This window comes from Trichophyton verrucosum, assembly GCF_000151505.1.
Source record: "Trichophyton verrucosum HKI 0517 chromosome Unknown contig00384_1.f1.exp, whole genome shotgun sequence".
Taxonomy (NCBI): domain Eukaryota; kingdom Fungi; phylum Ascomycota; class Eurotiomycetes; order Onygenales; family Arthrodermataceae; genus Trichophyton; species Trichophyton verrucosum.
The window spans coordinates 1-17,152 of NW_003315379.1; the positions used below are offsets into that span (position 1 = coordinate 1).

Consider the following 17,152-nt stretch of genomic DNA (forward strand, 5'->3'; position numbering starts at 1 on the left):
ACGAAAGAATAAATAAAAAAAAATAAAAAAAAAAAAAAATAAAAAAAAAAAAAAATTAGATGACTTTTTTTTTTAAACTTTTTCTTCTTCTTCTTCTTCTTTCGCACATCAAAAAAAAAGATATCAAAAAAAAAAAAAGTCAACCAACCTCCAACCACCAACATCGCTACTTGTGCTTCCTCAGGCTGTGATCTATCCGTCCGTTAGAAACACTTTCGAGTGTTTCCTTTCCTTTGCCCCCTTCCCCTACCAGAAAACTACTCGTAAAGCCTGAAAAATATCAAGCATCACCTCTTCGAGGTTCGCCTGGTGAGTCCTTGTCCCGTCTTTGCCATCCCACGTCGAGCCCGTCGCCGTTTTTGCCAGCACGCGAGAAACCATCGGATCCCACGTCTACCTGCGCCTACTGCTTCCTCGCCATTGCAAACGAGAGCCGTTCGAGAAGAAGGGAAAAGGAGAGGCGCTGGCGGTTGGCGGTGGTTGTGGGTTGTTTGTCGTGGCCCAAAAACCCGCACACCGCACACTTACCCCAGCTACTTTCACTTCTCCTACGGCTCTCTCCCTTCACCTTTTCTCTCATCTCACCTTCCGTTTCGCCCGCAGGACGCTCTGCCTCGCGTCAGCTCTGCCTTTTCTGCTCGAGCACACCCTGTATCCTTTGAAGAGAATTTGTCGCGGTGCCCCTCTTTTTTCCTTTCGAGCTTCTTGATCTGGCTTTGCTAACTCTTTCCATTTGATTGACAATACGAAAAAGATTTCCAAGCGACCAAGAATTCAAACCAAAAAATCACAAAAAAACACGGAAAAACATTAGAAAATATGTCTGCTCCAGAGACCGCAACCAACGTCCCTGCGGACCAGCTTGAGGCGCCCACCGAGGCCCCTGCCAACGGCACTGCTGCAGCCGCAGCTCCCAGCACTGAGGCCGCTCCTGAAGCTGCCGGAGAGCCCTCTGGCACTTCGGCTCCTGCGACCTCACAGCCTCACTCTGCCTCGTTGTACGTCGGAGAGCTGGACCCTTCCGTCACCGAGGCTATGCTCTATGAGCTCTTCTCCTCCATCGGACAGGTCGCGTCGATCCGTGTCTGCCGTGATGCTGTTACCAGACGCTCTCTTGGCTACGCCTACGTAAACTACAACAACACCGCTGATGGAGAACGTGCCCTTGAGGACCTCAACTACACACTGATCAAGGGTCGTCCATGCCGTATCATGTGGTCTCAGCGTGACCCTGCCCTCCGCAAGACCGGTCAGGGCAACGTCTTTATCAAGAACCTTGATACTGCCATTGACAACAAGGCTCTTCACGACACGTTTGCTGCTTTCGGAAACATTCTTTCTTGCAAGGTTGCCCAGGATGAGTATGGTAACTCCAAAGGATACGGATTCGTCCACTATGAAACTGCTGAGGCCGCCACCAATGCCATCAAACACGTCAATGGTATGTTGTTGAACGAGAAGAAGGTCTTTGTTGGACACCACATTGCCAAGAAGGATCGCCAGAGCAAGTTCGAGGAGATGAAGGCCAACTTCACCAACATCTACGTCAAGAACGTTGAGCAGGACGTCACCGATGAGGAGTTCCGTGGTCTCTTTGAGAAGTATGGTGAAATCACCTCTGCTACCCTCAGCCGTGACAATGAGACCGGCAAGAGCCGCGGGTTTGGATTCGTCAACTTCTCTGACCATGAGGCTGCCTCCGCCGCTGTCGAGGCCTTGAACGAGTACGAGCTCAAGGGTCAGAAGCTCTACGTCGGCCGTGCCCAGAAGAAGCATGAACGTGAAGAGGAGTTGCGAAAGCAGTATGAAGCTGCTCGCATCGAGAAGGCTTCCAAGTACCAGGGTGTTAACCTTTACATCAAGAACTTGTCCGACGATATCGATGATGAGAAGCTCCGTGAGCTCTTTAGCAGCTACGGAAACATCACTTCCGCCAAGGTCATGCGCGAGGCCATTGTCGACGTTCCCGCCGAAACCGAAAAGGACAAGGAAGCTGATAAGGAGAAGGCGAAGAAGGAGACCGGTGACAAGTCCGAGGAAAAGGGAGAGTCTAAGTCTGAATCTGAGGACAAGTCGAAATCCGAAGAGAAGACTGAGGGAAAGACCGAGAGTGCCAAGCCTGAAAAGAAACATCTCGGAAAGAGTAAAGGTTTCGGTTTCGTTTGCTTCAGCAACCCAGATGAAGCCTCGAAGGCTGTTACCGAGATGAACCAACGCATGGTTCACGGAAAGCCACTCTACGTTGCTTTGGCCCAACGCAAGGATGTTCGCAAGAGCCAGGTAAGCACCAAGGTAATACATTTTCTAAGAAGTCAAGTTACTAACATTTACCAGCTCGAGGCCAGTATCCAAGCTAGAAACACCATCCGCCAACAGCAGGTTGCTGCCGCCGCCGGAATGGCCCAACCCGTGAGTGCTCCCCGTATATATATACACACATTCGATTCTTTTTCTAATACCAAAGATAGTTCATGCAGCCTGCCGTCTTCTATGGCGCTCCTGGCCAGCAAGGTTTCCTCCCCGGTGCTCAGCGTGGAATGCAGTTTGCTGGTCAAGCTGGTATGGTTATGCCAGGAATGCCCGGTGGTCGTCCTGGCCAGTTCCCCCAGTTCCCTGGACAGCAGGGCGGCCGTGGAATGAACCCTAACCAGCCGCTTCCTCCTAACTTCGCCATGAGTGGCCAAGGTATCCCAATGGGCGCAATGCAGGGTACTGGAATTCCAAACGGTCTAAATTACCCACAGCTAGGCCAGGTCCAGTCGTTCGGCCGTGGAGGTGGTCGTGGCCAGGGTCCAATGCAAGGTATGCCACCGGCTGCCGGTAATGCCCCACAAATGCGTGGTGGACCTGGTGCCCCAGGCTTCGCTCAGGGACGTAGCATGCCCATACAGCAGGGTGGCCGGGCAGGCCCTGGTGGCCGCGGTCAAGGTGCTCCTGGACAAGGCGGTATACCACGCGATGAAGCAGCCGGCTCTGGCTCAATCAACCTCGCAGTTTTCAACGCTGCTCCCGAGCCCCAGCAGAAACAGATGCTCGGTGAAGCCATCTACCCTAAGATTCTTGCTCAACAGCCTGAGCTTGCCGGAAAAATCACTGGTATGCTTTTGGAAATGGACAACTCAGAGTTGATTGGCCTGTAAGAACACACCCTTCCCCATCTATACTTGATAATAATCAAAGCTAACTTACCCGACCAGTGTCGATGATGACGTTGCTCTCCGAGCCAAGGTTGACGAAGCTCTTACTGTCTACGATGAATATGTCAAGAACAAGAATGATGCCCCCACCGGTGAGGCTGCTCAGCCAGAGGCTGGCAAGCCCGCGGAAGAGACTAAGTCTTAAATAATGCTTGAAACGGTTTTCTAATTGTGGAGGAAAGTTTTTGATTCTGGTTTCCTCGGCTTGGCATGTCTTAACGAATACTCTTCCTCTTGTTTCTATGTTCCCTTTTGTTTTGCCTCCCTTTTTTTCTTTTTTGCTGGACGACCCTTTCCCTCCCTTCTGCCTGGCGTTTATGCCACTCTACCTATCCAGCCTTGATATACGGTTATGGATTTTTTTTTTTACCTTTTTCCCCTCCAAGTTTCGGTTGTAGCTGGCAAAGGTTTGACGTTGGAAGTGGGAAAAGTTCCATCACATCTTTCTCCCTTCCTGGTAACAAAGATATCCCTTACCTTTTATTCCCCCTTTTCCCTTCTCCTTATTACGTTTCATCCACCTTGTGCGTTCACCTGCTTACGTCTTCATGACATCTCCCTCCCCCTTTTCCAGGAGTTTTATCTGTCTGTCTGTCTTTTCTTTCTAACTCGTGCTTGATTCCCTTTTTGCCCAGGTCTTTGCCTTCTTCTCTTTTTATTTCTTTCATCTGTTTTCTTTTTTTTTTTTTTTGATCCTGTTAGAATGTGGAATGTGGTAGCAACGCATGCATGTTAAGGTTCCTTACAACCCAGACAGCATTTATCTTTGTGTGGTATCTTTTACAAATTGTGAACAACCAACACAAATGAACGAACAATGAGAAGGGGAAAAAGAGAGTATGGGAATGGAAAGGAAATGCCAATTCAAAAAAAAAGTTCATATCTTACGGTGCTAGGGAGGCCTTCTGCGCTTCGTCTTCTCTTTCCTTTCCTCTGTGCTCGTTCAATTGCTTTATACCTTTTCTTTCCTCGAAGAACAGCCCCGGAGGCTTGCAGTGTGTATATTTAACTCGGGGTTTGAGTTGAGCTGAACGCAAATGCTTGCTGTGCCTTGTCAAGAGATGAAGTGGCTTATTCAAGAATGACACGAGCGTTCAAATATGATGAACATCCTGCATTTGAACTGTTTAGAAAGATAGACTGCCCAAGGAGTATATCTATGCATCTCTATTATTATTATTATTATACCGAAAATCTACATTTGCTCTCTGCGCACATAGTATATCCTGCAGGCTGGATTGTGATTATTCTATGTTCTACGTTCAAACAACTATTCCAATGTTCAAATGTTGCGCCTCAAGTTTAAAAAGGATCGATGTCGTCATAACTAGCACAAGGCACCTTCATCCCACCATACCATAACATGGATCGCAGTGTCGAGGAAAACATCCCCACGTTAACAGTATAGGGTAAACTGTTTATAACAATTACATTGCACCTGGCTAAGGATTTGTATAAAATGGATTTTACGTCTTCGTTCCATGGCATTGACAGCGAGCTAAAGGGTGCATATATTACGCTACCTGCAAAGTATATGCTCTACGGGCAAGGCAAGTGATATACGCTCGACCACAAGGCATTATGAGATGAAGAAATAACGCTGTTAACTAACATGTTAATAACACGATTAGGAAGACGAAGCTCGCTACGAAAAGTGGTTTCTGAGCTAGGAGGCTCCAAAGCATTTATCATAACGGGAAGATCGTTGAATGAGAAAACACCCATTATTAAGGAGCTAGAGGGCCTCCTGGCGGACTCGCATGCGGGCACATATGCTGGAGTCCGTCAACATGCGTACGCTGCTAAATCATGGGTGGGATACAAGATCGTCAGGCTAACTGGCAGAGAATAGGCCTGTTGCGGATATAGAGTCCGCAATAGAACATATCAAGCAATCTGCGGCGAATGTCCTAGTAGCGGTTGGGGGAGGATCGCCCATAGATGCTGCGAAGGCCGTCGCATATCATATGAATCAACACACTGAGCAATGGATACCTATAGTTGCCCTACCGACGACTCTGAGCGTGGCTGAAAATACACTGGGAGCAGGGTATACCAGTCGTGAAGGTCTAAAAGTTGGGATCTTCCACCCTGAATTGGCACCTAAAGGTAACTATTGAAAATTGATATCAATAATTAGTTAACTAGCTAACTAGTTAATGTATCTGCTAATGTTTGCAGCAATCATTTACGATGCCGAAATCACTCTACATACCCCAGCACGTCTATGGCTAAGCTCCGCTGTAAGAAATCTCAGAATTGGCCAACAACTCTCTATCTCACAATACGCTAAAGAATATATTCAGGTCCGTGCAATTGATCATGCAGTTGAGTTACAGTATCACCCTCAGGCCGCCGAAGTGCCTACAAAACGACTGTGTCGAACGGCAATAAGAGAGATATTCAGGCTCCTCCCGTTGTGCAAGAAGGATCCCGAAGACCCAAAGATTCGCCAGGAATTACAAATAGCCGCGTATTCTGCCTTTCCTCCCTTCTACTTTACAGCCCCCATAGGGCTAAGCCATGCAATTGGCCATGTTATTGGGGCTACATATGCAATTCCCCACGGTATCACATCTTGTATATCCCTGGCCAAAACTATACACTTCAAAGCCACTAGGAATCCGGAGGAAGCTCATCAAATTGCAAAAATATTGCCATATATTGGCCAGGCTTGTTCAGGTGATAATGCAAAGGATGCCAATGCTGTGGGAGATGCTATCGCCAAGTTGGTGGAGAGCTTGGAATTGAAATCTACATTGACTGAAGTAAGAAAATATCCCCATAATTTTCTAAAGATCTTTACTGGTTGCTAATTTCATGTTTCGTTGAATGGTAGTTTTCCGTCAAGCCCAGTGAGGCTGACACAATTGCGTTGCGTGCATTGAAAGGGGATAAAAAAGACCCAAATCTACCAGCATGTAAGTGAGCATCCTTGATCACTACAGCCCAGTAGATACTAAGTCTTAACAGTGTTTGAGCTTATTCGAAGCTTGTATTGATTGACCTGGGTCGAACTGTTAAAAAAGCAATTGCATTGAAGCTTGACCCAGAAAACATTCTTTATGTGGTTAAACAGCCCAAGAAAAATAACTATCTATATAAAAGATTCTCTACCATTTTTGCAATAGCCAAAGAGCTAGTCAACCCGGGGCTCTCAATCCCAAGTAAGTTTATGAAGCCTGGGAAACCTGTTTCTTCCTGAATCACAAAGTCTTGGAAATCTTTCCCAGAGGAGACGGACCCTCCCCTGATTAGCTTCGGTCTAATACCGCAGTAATCAAGACCAATCGCATCGGGATTCACGCTGGGTAAGTATGCCTGGATCTCCTTGATAGCTTGTGTTAAACGTTTTGGGCTCGGGATCAAATCATCTGGACTGTCTACCCATTCGACATCAGGGCCAAATTTTATTCGGCCGGCCATGTCGAGAGTCAGATGTGTGCCCAATCCGCCATAACTGGGTCTCGGCGCTGGGTATAGCAGGGTTGAAGGCTTTGGTGATGAAGCTGCGTATGAGAAATATGTCCCTTTAGCGAAGTGAGGAGTTCGATGTCTTTCTGGTGGTAAAATCATGTTGTTTATTCCACACGCAAAGTGACCAGCACAGTTAATTAGTGTTTCGGCTGTAAAAGATGACTCTTCGTCTTTTCTCTCTCCGGACCGGGTAAAAACTTCATAACCACCTCTATTTTTTAGAGGCTCAATTTTATAAACTTCCGTCAACAGCACGCAGTCTCCGCCTCTTTCCTCATAGTTGCCGTGTAGGTAAGACATTAGGGAGTGAGCGTCCACTATCCCAGTCGTGGGACTTTCTAGGATCCCCGCCTCTGCTCGCACATCTGGCTCTCTCCTTTTTGCCTCTTCGGCGGAAACAAAGCGTATTGGTACACCTATTTCCTTAGCATGGAGGAAAACTTTCAAACATTCTTTCCATTGTTCCTCGTCCTGGGCAACAATCCACTTCTTAGTGTTGCGGTGCGGGATGTTTTGCTTCTCGCAAAGTTCGTAAAGCATTTCTTTCCCTTCAATGCATAGTTTTGTTTTTAAAGAGTCTACGCCATAGTATAGACCAGCGTGAATTACCTATAGGGCGCCTGTTAGTTTTATTTGCCTTCCCAAAACGAAAGTTGATGAAGGGTCTGCCACTGACTTCGGAGTTTCGGCTGCTTGTCTCTGTTCCAACTGCTGAGTGTTTCTCAACTAGAATGGTTGATCCTTCTCGAGCTGCTAATTGACGAGCCACAGCTAGTCCAACAACTCCAGCTCCAATTACCTATTCTCCACATCATCAAATCATGTTCAGAGGTCACCACATTATAAGGTCGAGCACAAATTAAGACGGGATTGTGCCCAGAGGGTGTTATAGTAGCACCTACTGCGTGTGTAAAGTCGGCATGTAGCTTGCTGCTACTAGAAAATGGGCGGCATCTTGCTACCTGCCTTGAAAACGCAGGCCTAGAGAACATTGCGCAACCAGTGCTGGGGCGGCGTCACCGGCTCAACTCCTCGCCTCGCAGGCTAATCCAGTCAAAGAGTCTGCGGGTTCATCTATTGAGCCTTTGCCTTTCACCATCCGAAAAGCAGGCTGTTGGTGAGGATAGAAGAGTGTTACCCCCAGACGGCTAAATAACGTTAGCCGGAATTTGGAGCTTAGTAATGGCCGAACCTCAATTGGGCTCGGCCTCTGGTGGAGATCAAGGAGATCAACAGGGGCATTTCTCATATTGTGACTATCTACAGCGAAGTATAAAGGGATTATTGATACGCATATTAGATAAACACAACGTGAATGCTACTGCAAATATGCCAGACTCCGACGCTTACTTGCAGCCGCTTGCTTCCATAGACCAACCAAGACGCCATAAAAATTTGCTCTATATCCCAAGGGTTCTACACATGAACAAGGAGATGTCCCGTTGCTTTGAATGACTATCGACGGTTACTTGGCCCTCTAACGAAAGATTCAAAATGCTACGAGATTGTTAGTATATCAAAAACAACGATGAATTGCTTGTAGTAAGCACGCACCTCTTTCTGGTCGGTTGCCAGTTTTCCTTTGGTATCCTAAAAGGAAGGTTAGGAATGCTCAAACTCGTGGGTAGAGATAAATCATGGCTTACGCTGATAATGGTTAGAATTAAGGAGTAATTGTTAAAGAGGAAGCGTTCTCTTCTTTTTGCGTCACCGCTGCTCTTGCTTAGTTTGGTGAGCAGGGCGTCGAATTCATTCACCAGCCTGCCTAGACTGTTGAAAATCGGCTCATCATCACCAGCTTCGTTGCATAATGTCAATATACTATGCAGGAACTGGCCGAATCGTTGTGTAAGGAAGTGCGGTGCAGATGATTGGGCATCGGTTGATGTCAGAGCTAGGACTGAAAGGCCGCTTCTAGTAGAGGCTGTTGATATCCTCTTCAGTGATTCAAAATGCATGTCCATGATCATTTGGAACCGAGGCCAGAGTTGCATGTTGATGCCGTTGATGTAAGGATCTGCCACTGGGACTTTCCGACGTTGCATTTCAAATGCAAATTGCTGGTTTAATCTTACGCAGAGGAGGATTCCAATACAGTCAGTAGTGGTATCGATAAGCTGTTTTGTTATAGCCTGACCGGATGCGAATGTGGGTTCGAAGATCTCCGTCACTTTCTGCGAGGTATAATGTATTGTTTTCGCAGAAAACATCTCGGCCATAAACGAATACTCAGCAGAGATATTATCAATCAGCGCCAGATTGAAGTTTCGGAAGACAATCTCCAGCCCATGTGTAGACTTGTCTTCCTCTGCCAAGTAAGATGAGAGAGCCATGTGGGAGCTTGATTTCAATATGTCCATACGCCGACCCAAGGCGAGGGGATCATGAGCAGCAAGTGCAGGACTACGGCCGCCAGATCCACCATGCGCTAAGAAAGGTTAGCATACTGAACTACCTTGAAGAATATAAATGTAGAAATATGATTTACCCGTTCTCTGCGAAGAAGCATCGCCTCCAAGGAGATCATTTCGATCGATTGAATAGAGCTTCAACTTATCTAAGGCTTGGGAATATCGAGTGAAGTTTGATAAGTAATACCACCTCATCGTATTGACATACGCTTGGGTGATCTCCTCGGATAATGTTGGGTGGTGAGTCGAAAGATATGTATATAGATCTTTGTATTTCAGGAGCGACTGTTGTTGGATGACTTGAGCATTCATATTCGGGGATCGAATGGCCTTTATTTGAGTGACTAGAAAGTCTCGAATCCGCTCCACAGCCTTCACATAAAATTAGTGATGGGGCTTGAGTGAGCTATAACTGGGATAGAAGTAAACGCACCTTTTCTTGCAAATTTTTCAGTAAAGGTCTGACATCCTCTATGGCCTTTATGTTTTCTGGGGTAGAGGTATCTGCATTGATAGTAGAAGAAAGCGTATCGAGTTCAGAGAGAGCTTTAACCCATTCTTGATCGATAGGACGGTCTGATATCGACCGAACTGTATGTGGTGACACGCTAACTTTCTCGACAGCTGGCCCCAAGATTCGTTCAACATTCTTCCTATTCTCAAGCTGTGAACTTAGTCGGAATGAACGGGACTGTAGGGACTCAATCTTCGAGGATATAGCCCCCAGCTCGGCTTGGAACTTGGTGAGGTATGATTCAACTGATTTTAGTATTTCGTCACATCCCTGGAGTGCAAAGATGATTAGCTGGGGGGGCCTCTTTGTAGTATCAGGTGAAAGATCTGAATGAAAACGTGAGATGTGACATACTGTGATCGAATTGTGAAGTTCTTCAAAGATATTCCGATCATTCTCATCTATATACATCCAAATATCAACAATGGGTGACTGGATAGACAAAGATATCCATGGGAGGCTCACACTGCTCAAATGATTGTAGTCCCTGCCCATAGTTCCGGCGAGCTGGCAGTGTCTCCATCTGATGGGCAAACTCCTCTAAGCTGAGGCCGCCAAAGTCGATGTTCTCACAAAGGACATCCGGCTTCTCTGGCGGCGAGGCTGCCTCGTCGCCGGACGTAGAACTGCTACGTCGCTGGCCAATGATGCCGTTCAAGACATCTACCGGGTCAGGGTAGCTTTGGTTCCTCATGGCCGAAGGAGGCTGTCTCGAGAGTCCATTTGCGGCTCGTGCGGCGCCGGGTAGGGAGGTAGTGGAGGCATTCGGGGTGGGAGAGAAGGACAGTGAGGAGGACCTGGGACTAAACGACGGCCGTCCCGGCTTGTTAGCAGCAGATAGCTGTGACTGCCGCCGTGCTGGAGAGTATGGCAGGCTGCCGGCGGACGCAGAGGCAACCGGGCCTCCCTGGCCGGCAGCTCCTCTGTCTGGCCACATCTTCGCGCTGCCTGTCCGCTCTCGACGCCGGTCTGCATCCAACCGGGCTCCTAAACGCGCATGTCTCAGGGCCCCTGTCGCCGTCGCCGTCGCCGTCGCTATCGCTAGTTATCGCTATCGCTGCTGGCGTCTTTGTCTCTGGTGTCCGCTCGTCCTCGTCCTGCTGGCTCGTCCTCGTCCTAGAGCTTTACCTAAACTAATGGATCAGCCTGGCTGCGGTCGCCCGCACGAGCCAAAAGCGCCAAAAGCAGCAAACAGTGCAAACAGGCCCAAAACGGGCTAAGCACTCCCGACCCCTCCTACACAAGTTTTTATTTTGTTTATTTTTTTTTTTTTTTTTTTTTCCCTCCTTTGGCGGGAGGGCAGCAAAATATATAAATTTCTTTGCCTGCTTTTCACACTTCGGCCTCCTCCCCACCCTTGCCTTCTCACAAACACTTCCCATCTCGCGCACACCTGTCGGCCTCTCCCCCCCATCCATCCTCCTCCAGCCTATTCTCTGACCTATCGACTCGACATCCTTCACCATGGCCGACGACGAGCAGGTATACACATCCCACTTCCCTAAGCCTCTTCCCCGCATCCATCGCGGGCGCTACATTTGTGGTAATTTTTTTTTTTTTTTTTTTTTTTTTTTTTTTGGCAGCCACCGAAAGGCAATGAGTTCTGGTCGCTGACGCTGGTCTATAGCACAATGTCACCTTCGAGAGCCCCGATGCTGGCGCCTCCGAGACCTTCCCAATGCAGTGTTCTGCCCTGCGAAAGAACGGTCACGTCGTCATCAAGGGCCGTCCTTGCAAGATTGTTGAGATGACCACCTCGAAGACCGGAAAGCACGGCCACGCCAAAGTCCACTTGGTCGCCATCGATATCTTCACCGGCAAGAAGCTTGAAGATCTCTCTCCCTCCACCCACAACATGGATGTCCCCAACGTCCGCCGTCAGGAATACCAGCTGGTAAGTTGCCACCTGTTTAGATAATAACGGGTGGGGACGCGAGTTCTTATATACTAACATCACCGCAGCTGGACATCAGTGACGACGGTTTCCTTAACTTGATGAAGGATGATGGAACTTCCAAGGATGATGTCAAGCTTCCCCCTGGTGAGGTCGGTGAGAAGATCGAGCGACTCTTCAAAACTGAGGAGAAGGACGTCAGTAAGTAAACCCCAGCTACCTCTTCTAGATCTTAACAGCCTTTTTCCTCTAACTGCTCTATAGGCGTTGTTGTGTTGACTGCCATGGGCGAGGAGGTCGCTATGGATGCAAAGGAAGTTACCCACTAAATTAGTACGACAATTCCTGAATTACCATTTTAACATTGTTCTACCCGCTATCGCTAGAATTCTGTGTCCATAAGCCGTTCCATCAAATCACCTGCGTGGGCGTTAAGCATCCTTGGAGACAGTTGATCTTCTTTGACTTGCTTGCATCCGCAGATGGCAGAAATAGGTCCTAGCAGCTTTTTCTGGGCTATGTTTTTCTAGTATACAAGTGGATGCTCTTCATGTGTGGCATTTCCCAAATGACAGAGTGATGATGAATGAAAAGATATACGATGTCAAAGCATTTCCTTCGCTGTACAGCCTGCCTCTTCTCCTACATCTTTGTTCCATTAAAGAACGTCAGAGAATACCTTGAAAACCGTTGGCTCACGTGCCACTACCAGTAGCTCCTCTCTAGTCATCGAATAACTAAGTGTATTGAATATTTTTTTTAAAAAAATTCCGTATTCTCTCTCTCCCCTTTGTGGGCGTGGCGAAGGGCAAGGTAATCTAGCCGAGCAAATCAGGCATAATACACAGCCTGAATGTGAGTCTCGTCCAGCGTTACATGCGAAGATGCACTTCTGATGGCGGAGTCGGTGCGCGGTACCTGCGGCCAGGAAGGCTGCCGCGAAACCCGTTACTATATCGAAAACGGGTTGTGGTTTTGCCGTCAAGGGCATCAGCAGCAGGTAAATGAAAGAATTTGACTAATAAATAATTATCCAGCCTGTCTTGCTTACTCTGCACGTATAGGGTCAGGAAGTGGTCGTAGACGACGAGAACTTCGGCGGCCACGGCAGAACAGCCCGCCGGAAGAAAGTCCAGGCTGAACGGAGATCCAAAAGTAAGACCTGCAAGACATATATCCAAACCGTTGGTTTAACTACTCCTGCTAATGCACATTTGCTAAAGCTTATCATGGGAGTGATGCATTCCAGCTGTTCCTGGAAGCCTATCAGCTTTTGCTGTGGAAACAATGTCACGCTCTGGTTCATGTCAAGGGGCTTCCCTCAGAACTCGAGGTAAGGCTTCATCAGGTTCATATAGTGCGAATAAGTTTTGCTGATACAGAGTGTCTAGGGGATTGTAAAGGATTTATGGATCCTCCGGCTTGAGAAGATTTATGAAGGGAGAGATGATATCTATACTGACGATGAGAATTCGACCCAGTTCTTCAGTTCTCAGACTGGCGTGTCAAGCGAACTTGATAAAGAAGAGTACCAGTATCACAAGCGGAAACTCAGTACTTCACCTCGAGTAATTGATTCTTTGGCTCTTTGCTACTTGGGTACATTGTTACTCCGCCTTCCAGTGAGCATTGGGTACATGCAAGAATGGGTTGCTGAGGATGAAATACCGTTCATGAGGCCTCTCCGCTTCATACCTTCAGACATGAAAGACCGGTTACCTGCAATATATCACATCGCATTTGATACCAAGGTAGATCTAATTACGTTTACTTTAATGTCTATAAATATGACGTCTAACATGCATACCAGAATCTACCCGTTGGGGATCAAATTCATCGAGCTGTTGCGGACTTGATTGTGCTATACCACCGTGATTTTAGCATAGAGTTTCCGGCCATTAACTCATCATTACTTCTTTTATCTTATGTGAAGCAACTCGCTCTACCTAGTAAGTTGGCCTGTAAGGGGCTTCTATTATAACAATTATCAAATGACTTTCTGCTAATAAACGTTGCAGTCGAAGTGTATTCAGCTGTTAAGCAGCTTATGAAAAGCGTGGAATTTACATACACATTCCCAAAAGAAATAACTAGGAGATTTCATCGGATATACTTACCAGAGGTGCAGCTGATGTGTCTTGTTATTGTTGCTACTAAGCTTCTATTTCCATTTGATAACGTCAAAAGATACCCACGGACATTAAACGATCCTTCCGTTCAAGTTATAGATTGGGAAAAATGGGCTGAAGCTCAAAGTACATTTGACCGTAGGGGAATTTCACAAGGATTCCTCACAAATGGTGCTGCAATGCAAGCTACGGAGATGGATGCAATGGAAATGACACAGCAACAGCTAGATGAATACATGGATTGGTACGATAGACTCTTTGTGGCTGATAAAGGTAAGGATGACCTCTTCGTTGTACCTATGCGCGCCATCTGCTAACTCAGTTCTATAGGTGCCAAGGCTTCCAACCCTTTTGCAGAGATGTTTCCAACCACTAGAGCAGCAGATACCGAGACGGATCACCAAGCTAGGCAGACGGATGATGAAGCAGTAGTTGAAAAATTGCAGGCTGTCCTATCCAGCTTACGAGTTAGGAGGGTGGTAACTGAAGAAGAGGCTAGCAGGCTTATGAGACCCGTCCCCAGACCGGGATGCGATTACTTGCGGTTCCGTTATGAATACCAACTACCAGATATTGCAAGGAATTTCTATGATACTGCCGCGAAAACCATTGGCGTGTCCTTGGAGACTCTTGTCCTTGCTGTGTATCAGACAGAGGGCCGAATTCACGTTCCAAAGGGGAAAAGCCAGAGATAGTAAACAATTAACCCCAATGCTCTACACTAGACTTGAATAGAAAAAATCAGTTGGCCTACCCTTCGATATATTATTATCATTATCTTCAGTCGCATCTTTGTTGCTCGTTAGTTCTGACCCTTCGAAAGGTTGAAGTTGGATGGTTCGCTTAGTCAGCACAGAGAGTAGGGCTTAGGGTATTTGCTCCCACGGGCTAAGCGAACACCTTCGAAATCTTGATGCTATCTTGAATGTCCGACGCAGTATCGGCAAACCACGAAGCAAAACAGCGACAGATTCACTGCCAACAGTAAGTTATCTCTCATATTAGTTGAGCGCGGCTCCCCTGAATGATCTCTAACGTATCTCGTTTTCTGCCATGTAGTGCAGATGTAGGTTGAACCCTTCACCCCCATCGCTCCGATCGAACCCTTTAAGAACATTGGAGATATGAAGAAAAGAGGGCTGGATCCATGGATTTGGGATGCGCAAGGCTGACTATGTGACCCCTTTCGTTTCAATCGATAGCTTCGTCAAGAACCTGAGTGGAAACACTCTCACTCTGAACGCAGAGCCCACCGACACTATCTCCGCCATCAAGTCCCAGGTTTTCGAGAGAGAGCTCGTTTCTGTCGATGAACAGCGATACGTCTTCGGTGGAAAGCACATCCGCGATGAATTCCCATTGAGCGAATACGGCATCCAGAAGGTATGCTTGAACAACAGCACCCGGAAGACTAAAGATATCAACTCTATCCGAGATTATGTGTGGCGAAACAGACGAGAATTCAAAATGGTGTCTAATACGGATGGAATGATTTATAGGAGTCCACCCTTCACCTTGTCCTCGACCTTCCCGGTGGTATCATCGAGCCCTCCTTGAAGGCCCTTGCCTCCAAGTTCAACTGCGAGAAGATGGTCTGCCGAAAGTGCTATGTATGTGGTGACCATGCACCCAGCGTTAACGACCGGCATCTGCAGCCTCTGGATATGTGACTAACCATGTATCTCTTGTTCTGATTAGGCCCGTCTCCCTCCACGTGCCACCAACTGCCGAAAGAAGAAGTGCGGACACACAAACCAGCTCCGACCAAAGAAGAAGCTGAAGTAAACTGGTGCTTTTCTGTTGCGTGGTTCCGCCAGAGGTTGTGGTATGGTGTTTTACTTGGGTGAACATGACATAATGACGCCTTTCAAAGGAAGAAGAGGCACTATGTTATTTATTTACATTTCCAATTGAAAAGGTCTTCCTAGAATTGGCAATACCCGGAGCTATTTAGATAGCATCTCAACAAAAAGTCTCACCAACCTCACTGCCCTACGGAAACGAGATTCTATGAGAATGTTGGAGTAATACAGTGTCAATAAGCAAGAAACAATAATACAGCATTCGAAAGACGCTCAGAAGGATATTTCAATTAGTGTTGCAAGGGAAAGCTCATCAGTCATTGAAGAGCTAGGGTATTTCGAGGATATAACATATCAAATTTAAAAGCGCGAGTGCTTGTCCTTGTCATCATGTTTGTTACCCTTATCATGCTTGTCATCGTGGTCATCGTCATGCTTCTTAGCATAACTTCCGTGACTACAATGCGAATTGTCAGCGTCCGCGCGTATTAAAGGATTGCATGGTCTTTCAACTTACGCAAAAAACAGCACTTTAATGGCAATAGCCAAGGCTGCATGAAGCACTATGACCACAATAAGCAATATCTTGCTCGTCTTCATATCCGTAGCACTTAGTACCGGATACAGATTCCTCAGCAGGAAGAACACTGTCCAGCCAAAGCCAACGCCAACAAGCGCCCAATTCAGTGCAGTAAGCGGACTCCAGCTCACTAATGCAACGACAATCCAGATCAAATTGGCATATCCGTAGAGCGCCCAGCACTCAATCAAATCCGCACTGGAACTTCCAAACCAGCGTAAAGCCCCCCATAAAGCAACGGGCAATATGAAAGTGTAGCCGTAAATAAGTCCGGCAGCACCGGAGAGGAGGCGGAAATCATACTCGAAATGGTGACTGCCTTTCCTCGCCAGATACTGAGAGACAGTACCGGTCAGGAAAAGAATTACTACCACAGTTGTAGCAATCCAAAACGGTCCGTATAGGTCGGGGTTCCCATCCAGAACATCGAGGAAATTGGATCTTGGGTAGAGAGTCGAAACACATCGTCGGAAGACCTCTGAGGTGTCAACGTCGAAATATCGGTTGTAATATGCTATACTCCAGATCTTCGCATTGGAACCTGCGCCTCCTGACCCGCCCCCTTGTCGAGAAGATGAGCCGGCGAGGAAAGATGAGGAATCTGGGTGGCCTTTTGCGTTGCGTGGTGTCTCATCGAAATCTGAGTGAAAGTGCCCGAGTTAGCTAGATTTGATATAATCGCCTAGACACTGGCAAAAAATAGGGACATTATCCAAGGTCTATATTCCAGGGAGGCACGAGTCGTACTTGAGGAATGAAATTCAAGGTCTTCTTGAAGGTCTGTATGGCCAAGGTCACCCTGTTATGGAGAGTTCAATTAGTCTGGGGAACGGCCCTGATGGAGAAATAAGAAAACAGCAACAGCATCCCATACCTCAGCATCAACGTTCACTACTGCATCGTAGCCTCGGTTGGCCATCTTTGCTATTGAATTGTAATGTCGCAGATATCGTTGATGTTGGAGCCTGCGAGATGACGACTGGCAAAGAAGACAGCTTGAACATCAGGCTTATGTAATCGTTGTAGCATGGGGCTAGAGCATGGCAGTTAGATGAAGGTCTATGCAGATGATAAATTTTACATCTATTCTGTGTTATATTCGTAGGCATACATGAGTGTCATTTAGCTAATATACAAGAAGAGTGCGA

At 47.1% G+C, this 17,152-nt stretch overlaps 8 protein-coding genes across 8 annotated transcripts; 5 read left to right on the forward strand and 3 right to left on the reverse strand.

The window, feature by feature from the left end:
• Positions 1-771: 771 nt before the first annotated feature.
• Positions 772-3,342, forward strand: TRV_05080 (uncharacterized protein; the record flags this gene model as incomplete). The annotated part of the gene is made up of 3 exons (XM_003020758.1): positions 772-2,409; positions 2,469-3,136; positions 3,198-3,342. Coding segments are annotated over 3 exons (2,451 nt in total), but the record flags the coding sequence as incomplete, so codon positions are not given.
• A 2,014-nt stretch (positions 3,343-5,356) lies between these two features.
• TRV_05081 (Fe-containing alcohol dehydrogenase, putative) lies at positions 5,357-6,013 on the forward strand (the record flags this gene model as incomplete). The annotated part of the gene is made up of 1 exon (XM_003020759.1): positions 5,357-6,013. The coding sequence occupies one exon, from the start codon at positions 5,357-5,359 to the stop codon at positions 6,011-6,013; it is 657 nt and encodes a 218-aa protein (XP_003020805.1).
• Positions 6,014-6,290: 277 nt separating this feature from the next.
• On the reverse strand, positions 6,291-7,214 carry TRV_05082 (uncharacterized protein; the record flags this gene model as incomplete). The annotated part of the gene is made up of 1 exon (XM_003020760.1): positions 6,291-7,214. The coding sequence occupies one exon, from the start codon at positions 7,212-7,214 to the stop codon at positions 6,291-6,293; it is 924 nt and encodes a 307-aa protein (XP_003020806.1).
• Positions 7,215-8,171: 957 nt separating this feature from the next.
• TRV_05083 (GARP complex subunit (Sac2), putative) lies at positions 8,172-10,536 on the reverse strand (the record flags this gene model as incomplete). Its single annotated transcript, XM_003020761.1, has 5 exons — positions 8,172-8,264; positions 8,321-9,102; positions 9,130-9,457; positions 9,519-10,000; positions 10,065-10,536. 5 exons carry the CDS (start codon positions 10,534-10,536, stop codon positions 8,172-8,174), a joined length of 2,157 nt encoding a protein of 718 aa, XP_003020807.1.
• Positions 10,537-11,063: 527 nt separating this feature from the next.
• Positions 11,064-11,822, forward strand: TRV_05084 (Woronin body protein HexA, putative; the record flags this gene model as incomplete). Its single annotated transcript, XM_003020762.1, has 4 exons — positions 11,064-11,081; positions 11,227-11,493; positions 11,562-11,694; positions 11,758-11,822. The coding sequence occupies 4 exons, from the start codon at positions 11,064-11,066 to the stop codon at positions 11,820-11,822; spliced, it is 483 nt and encodes a 160-aa protein (XP_003020808.1).
• A 566-nt stretch (positions 11,823-12,388) lies between these two features.
• On the forward strand, positions 12,389-14,317 carry TRV_05085 (RNA polymerase I specific transcription initiation factor Rrn7, putative; the record flags this gene model as incomplete). The annotated part of the gene is made up of 6 exons (XM_003020763.1): positions 12,389-12,493; positions 12,558-12,826; positions 12,983-13,244; positions 13,304-13,442; positions 13,512-13,895; positions 13,953-14,317. The coding sequence occupies 6 exons, from the start codon at positions 12,389-12,391 to the stop codon at positions 14,315-14,317; spliced, it is 1,524 nt and encodes a 507-aa protein (XP_003020809.1).
• Positions 14,318-14,780: 463 nt separating this feature from the next.
• TRV_05086 (uncharacterized protein) lies at positions 14,781-15,407 on the forward strand (the record flags this gene model as incomplete). Its single annotated transcript, XM_003020764.1, has 3 exons — positions 14,781-15,062; positions 15,122-15,232; positions 15,321-15,407. The coding sequence occupies 3 exons, from the start codon at positions 14,781-14,783 to the stop codon at positions 15,405-15,407; spliced, it is 480 nt and encodes a 159-aa protein (XP_003020810.1).
• Positions 15,408-15,784: 377 nt separating this feature from the next.
• Positions 15,785-16,923, reverse strand: TRV_05087 (uncharacterized protein; the record flags this gene model as incomplete). The annotated part of the gene is made up of 4 exons (XM_003020765.1): positions 15,785-15,881; positions 15,942-16,644; positions 16,752-16,803; positions 16,879-16,923. The coding sequence occupies 4 exons, from the start codon at positions 16,921-16,923 to the stop codon at positions 15,785-15,787; spliced, it is 897 nt and encodes a 298-aa protein (XP_003020811.1).
• Positions 16,924-17,152: the final 229 nt, after the last annotated feature.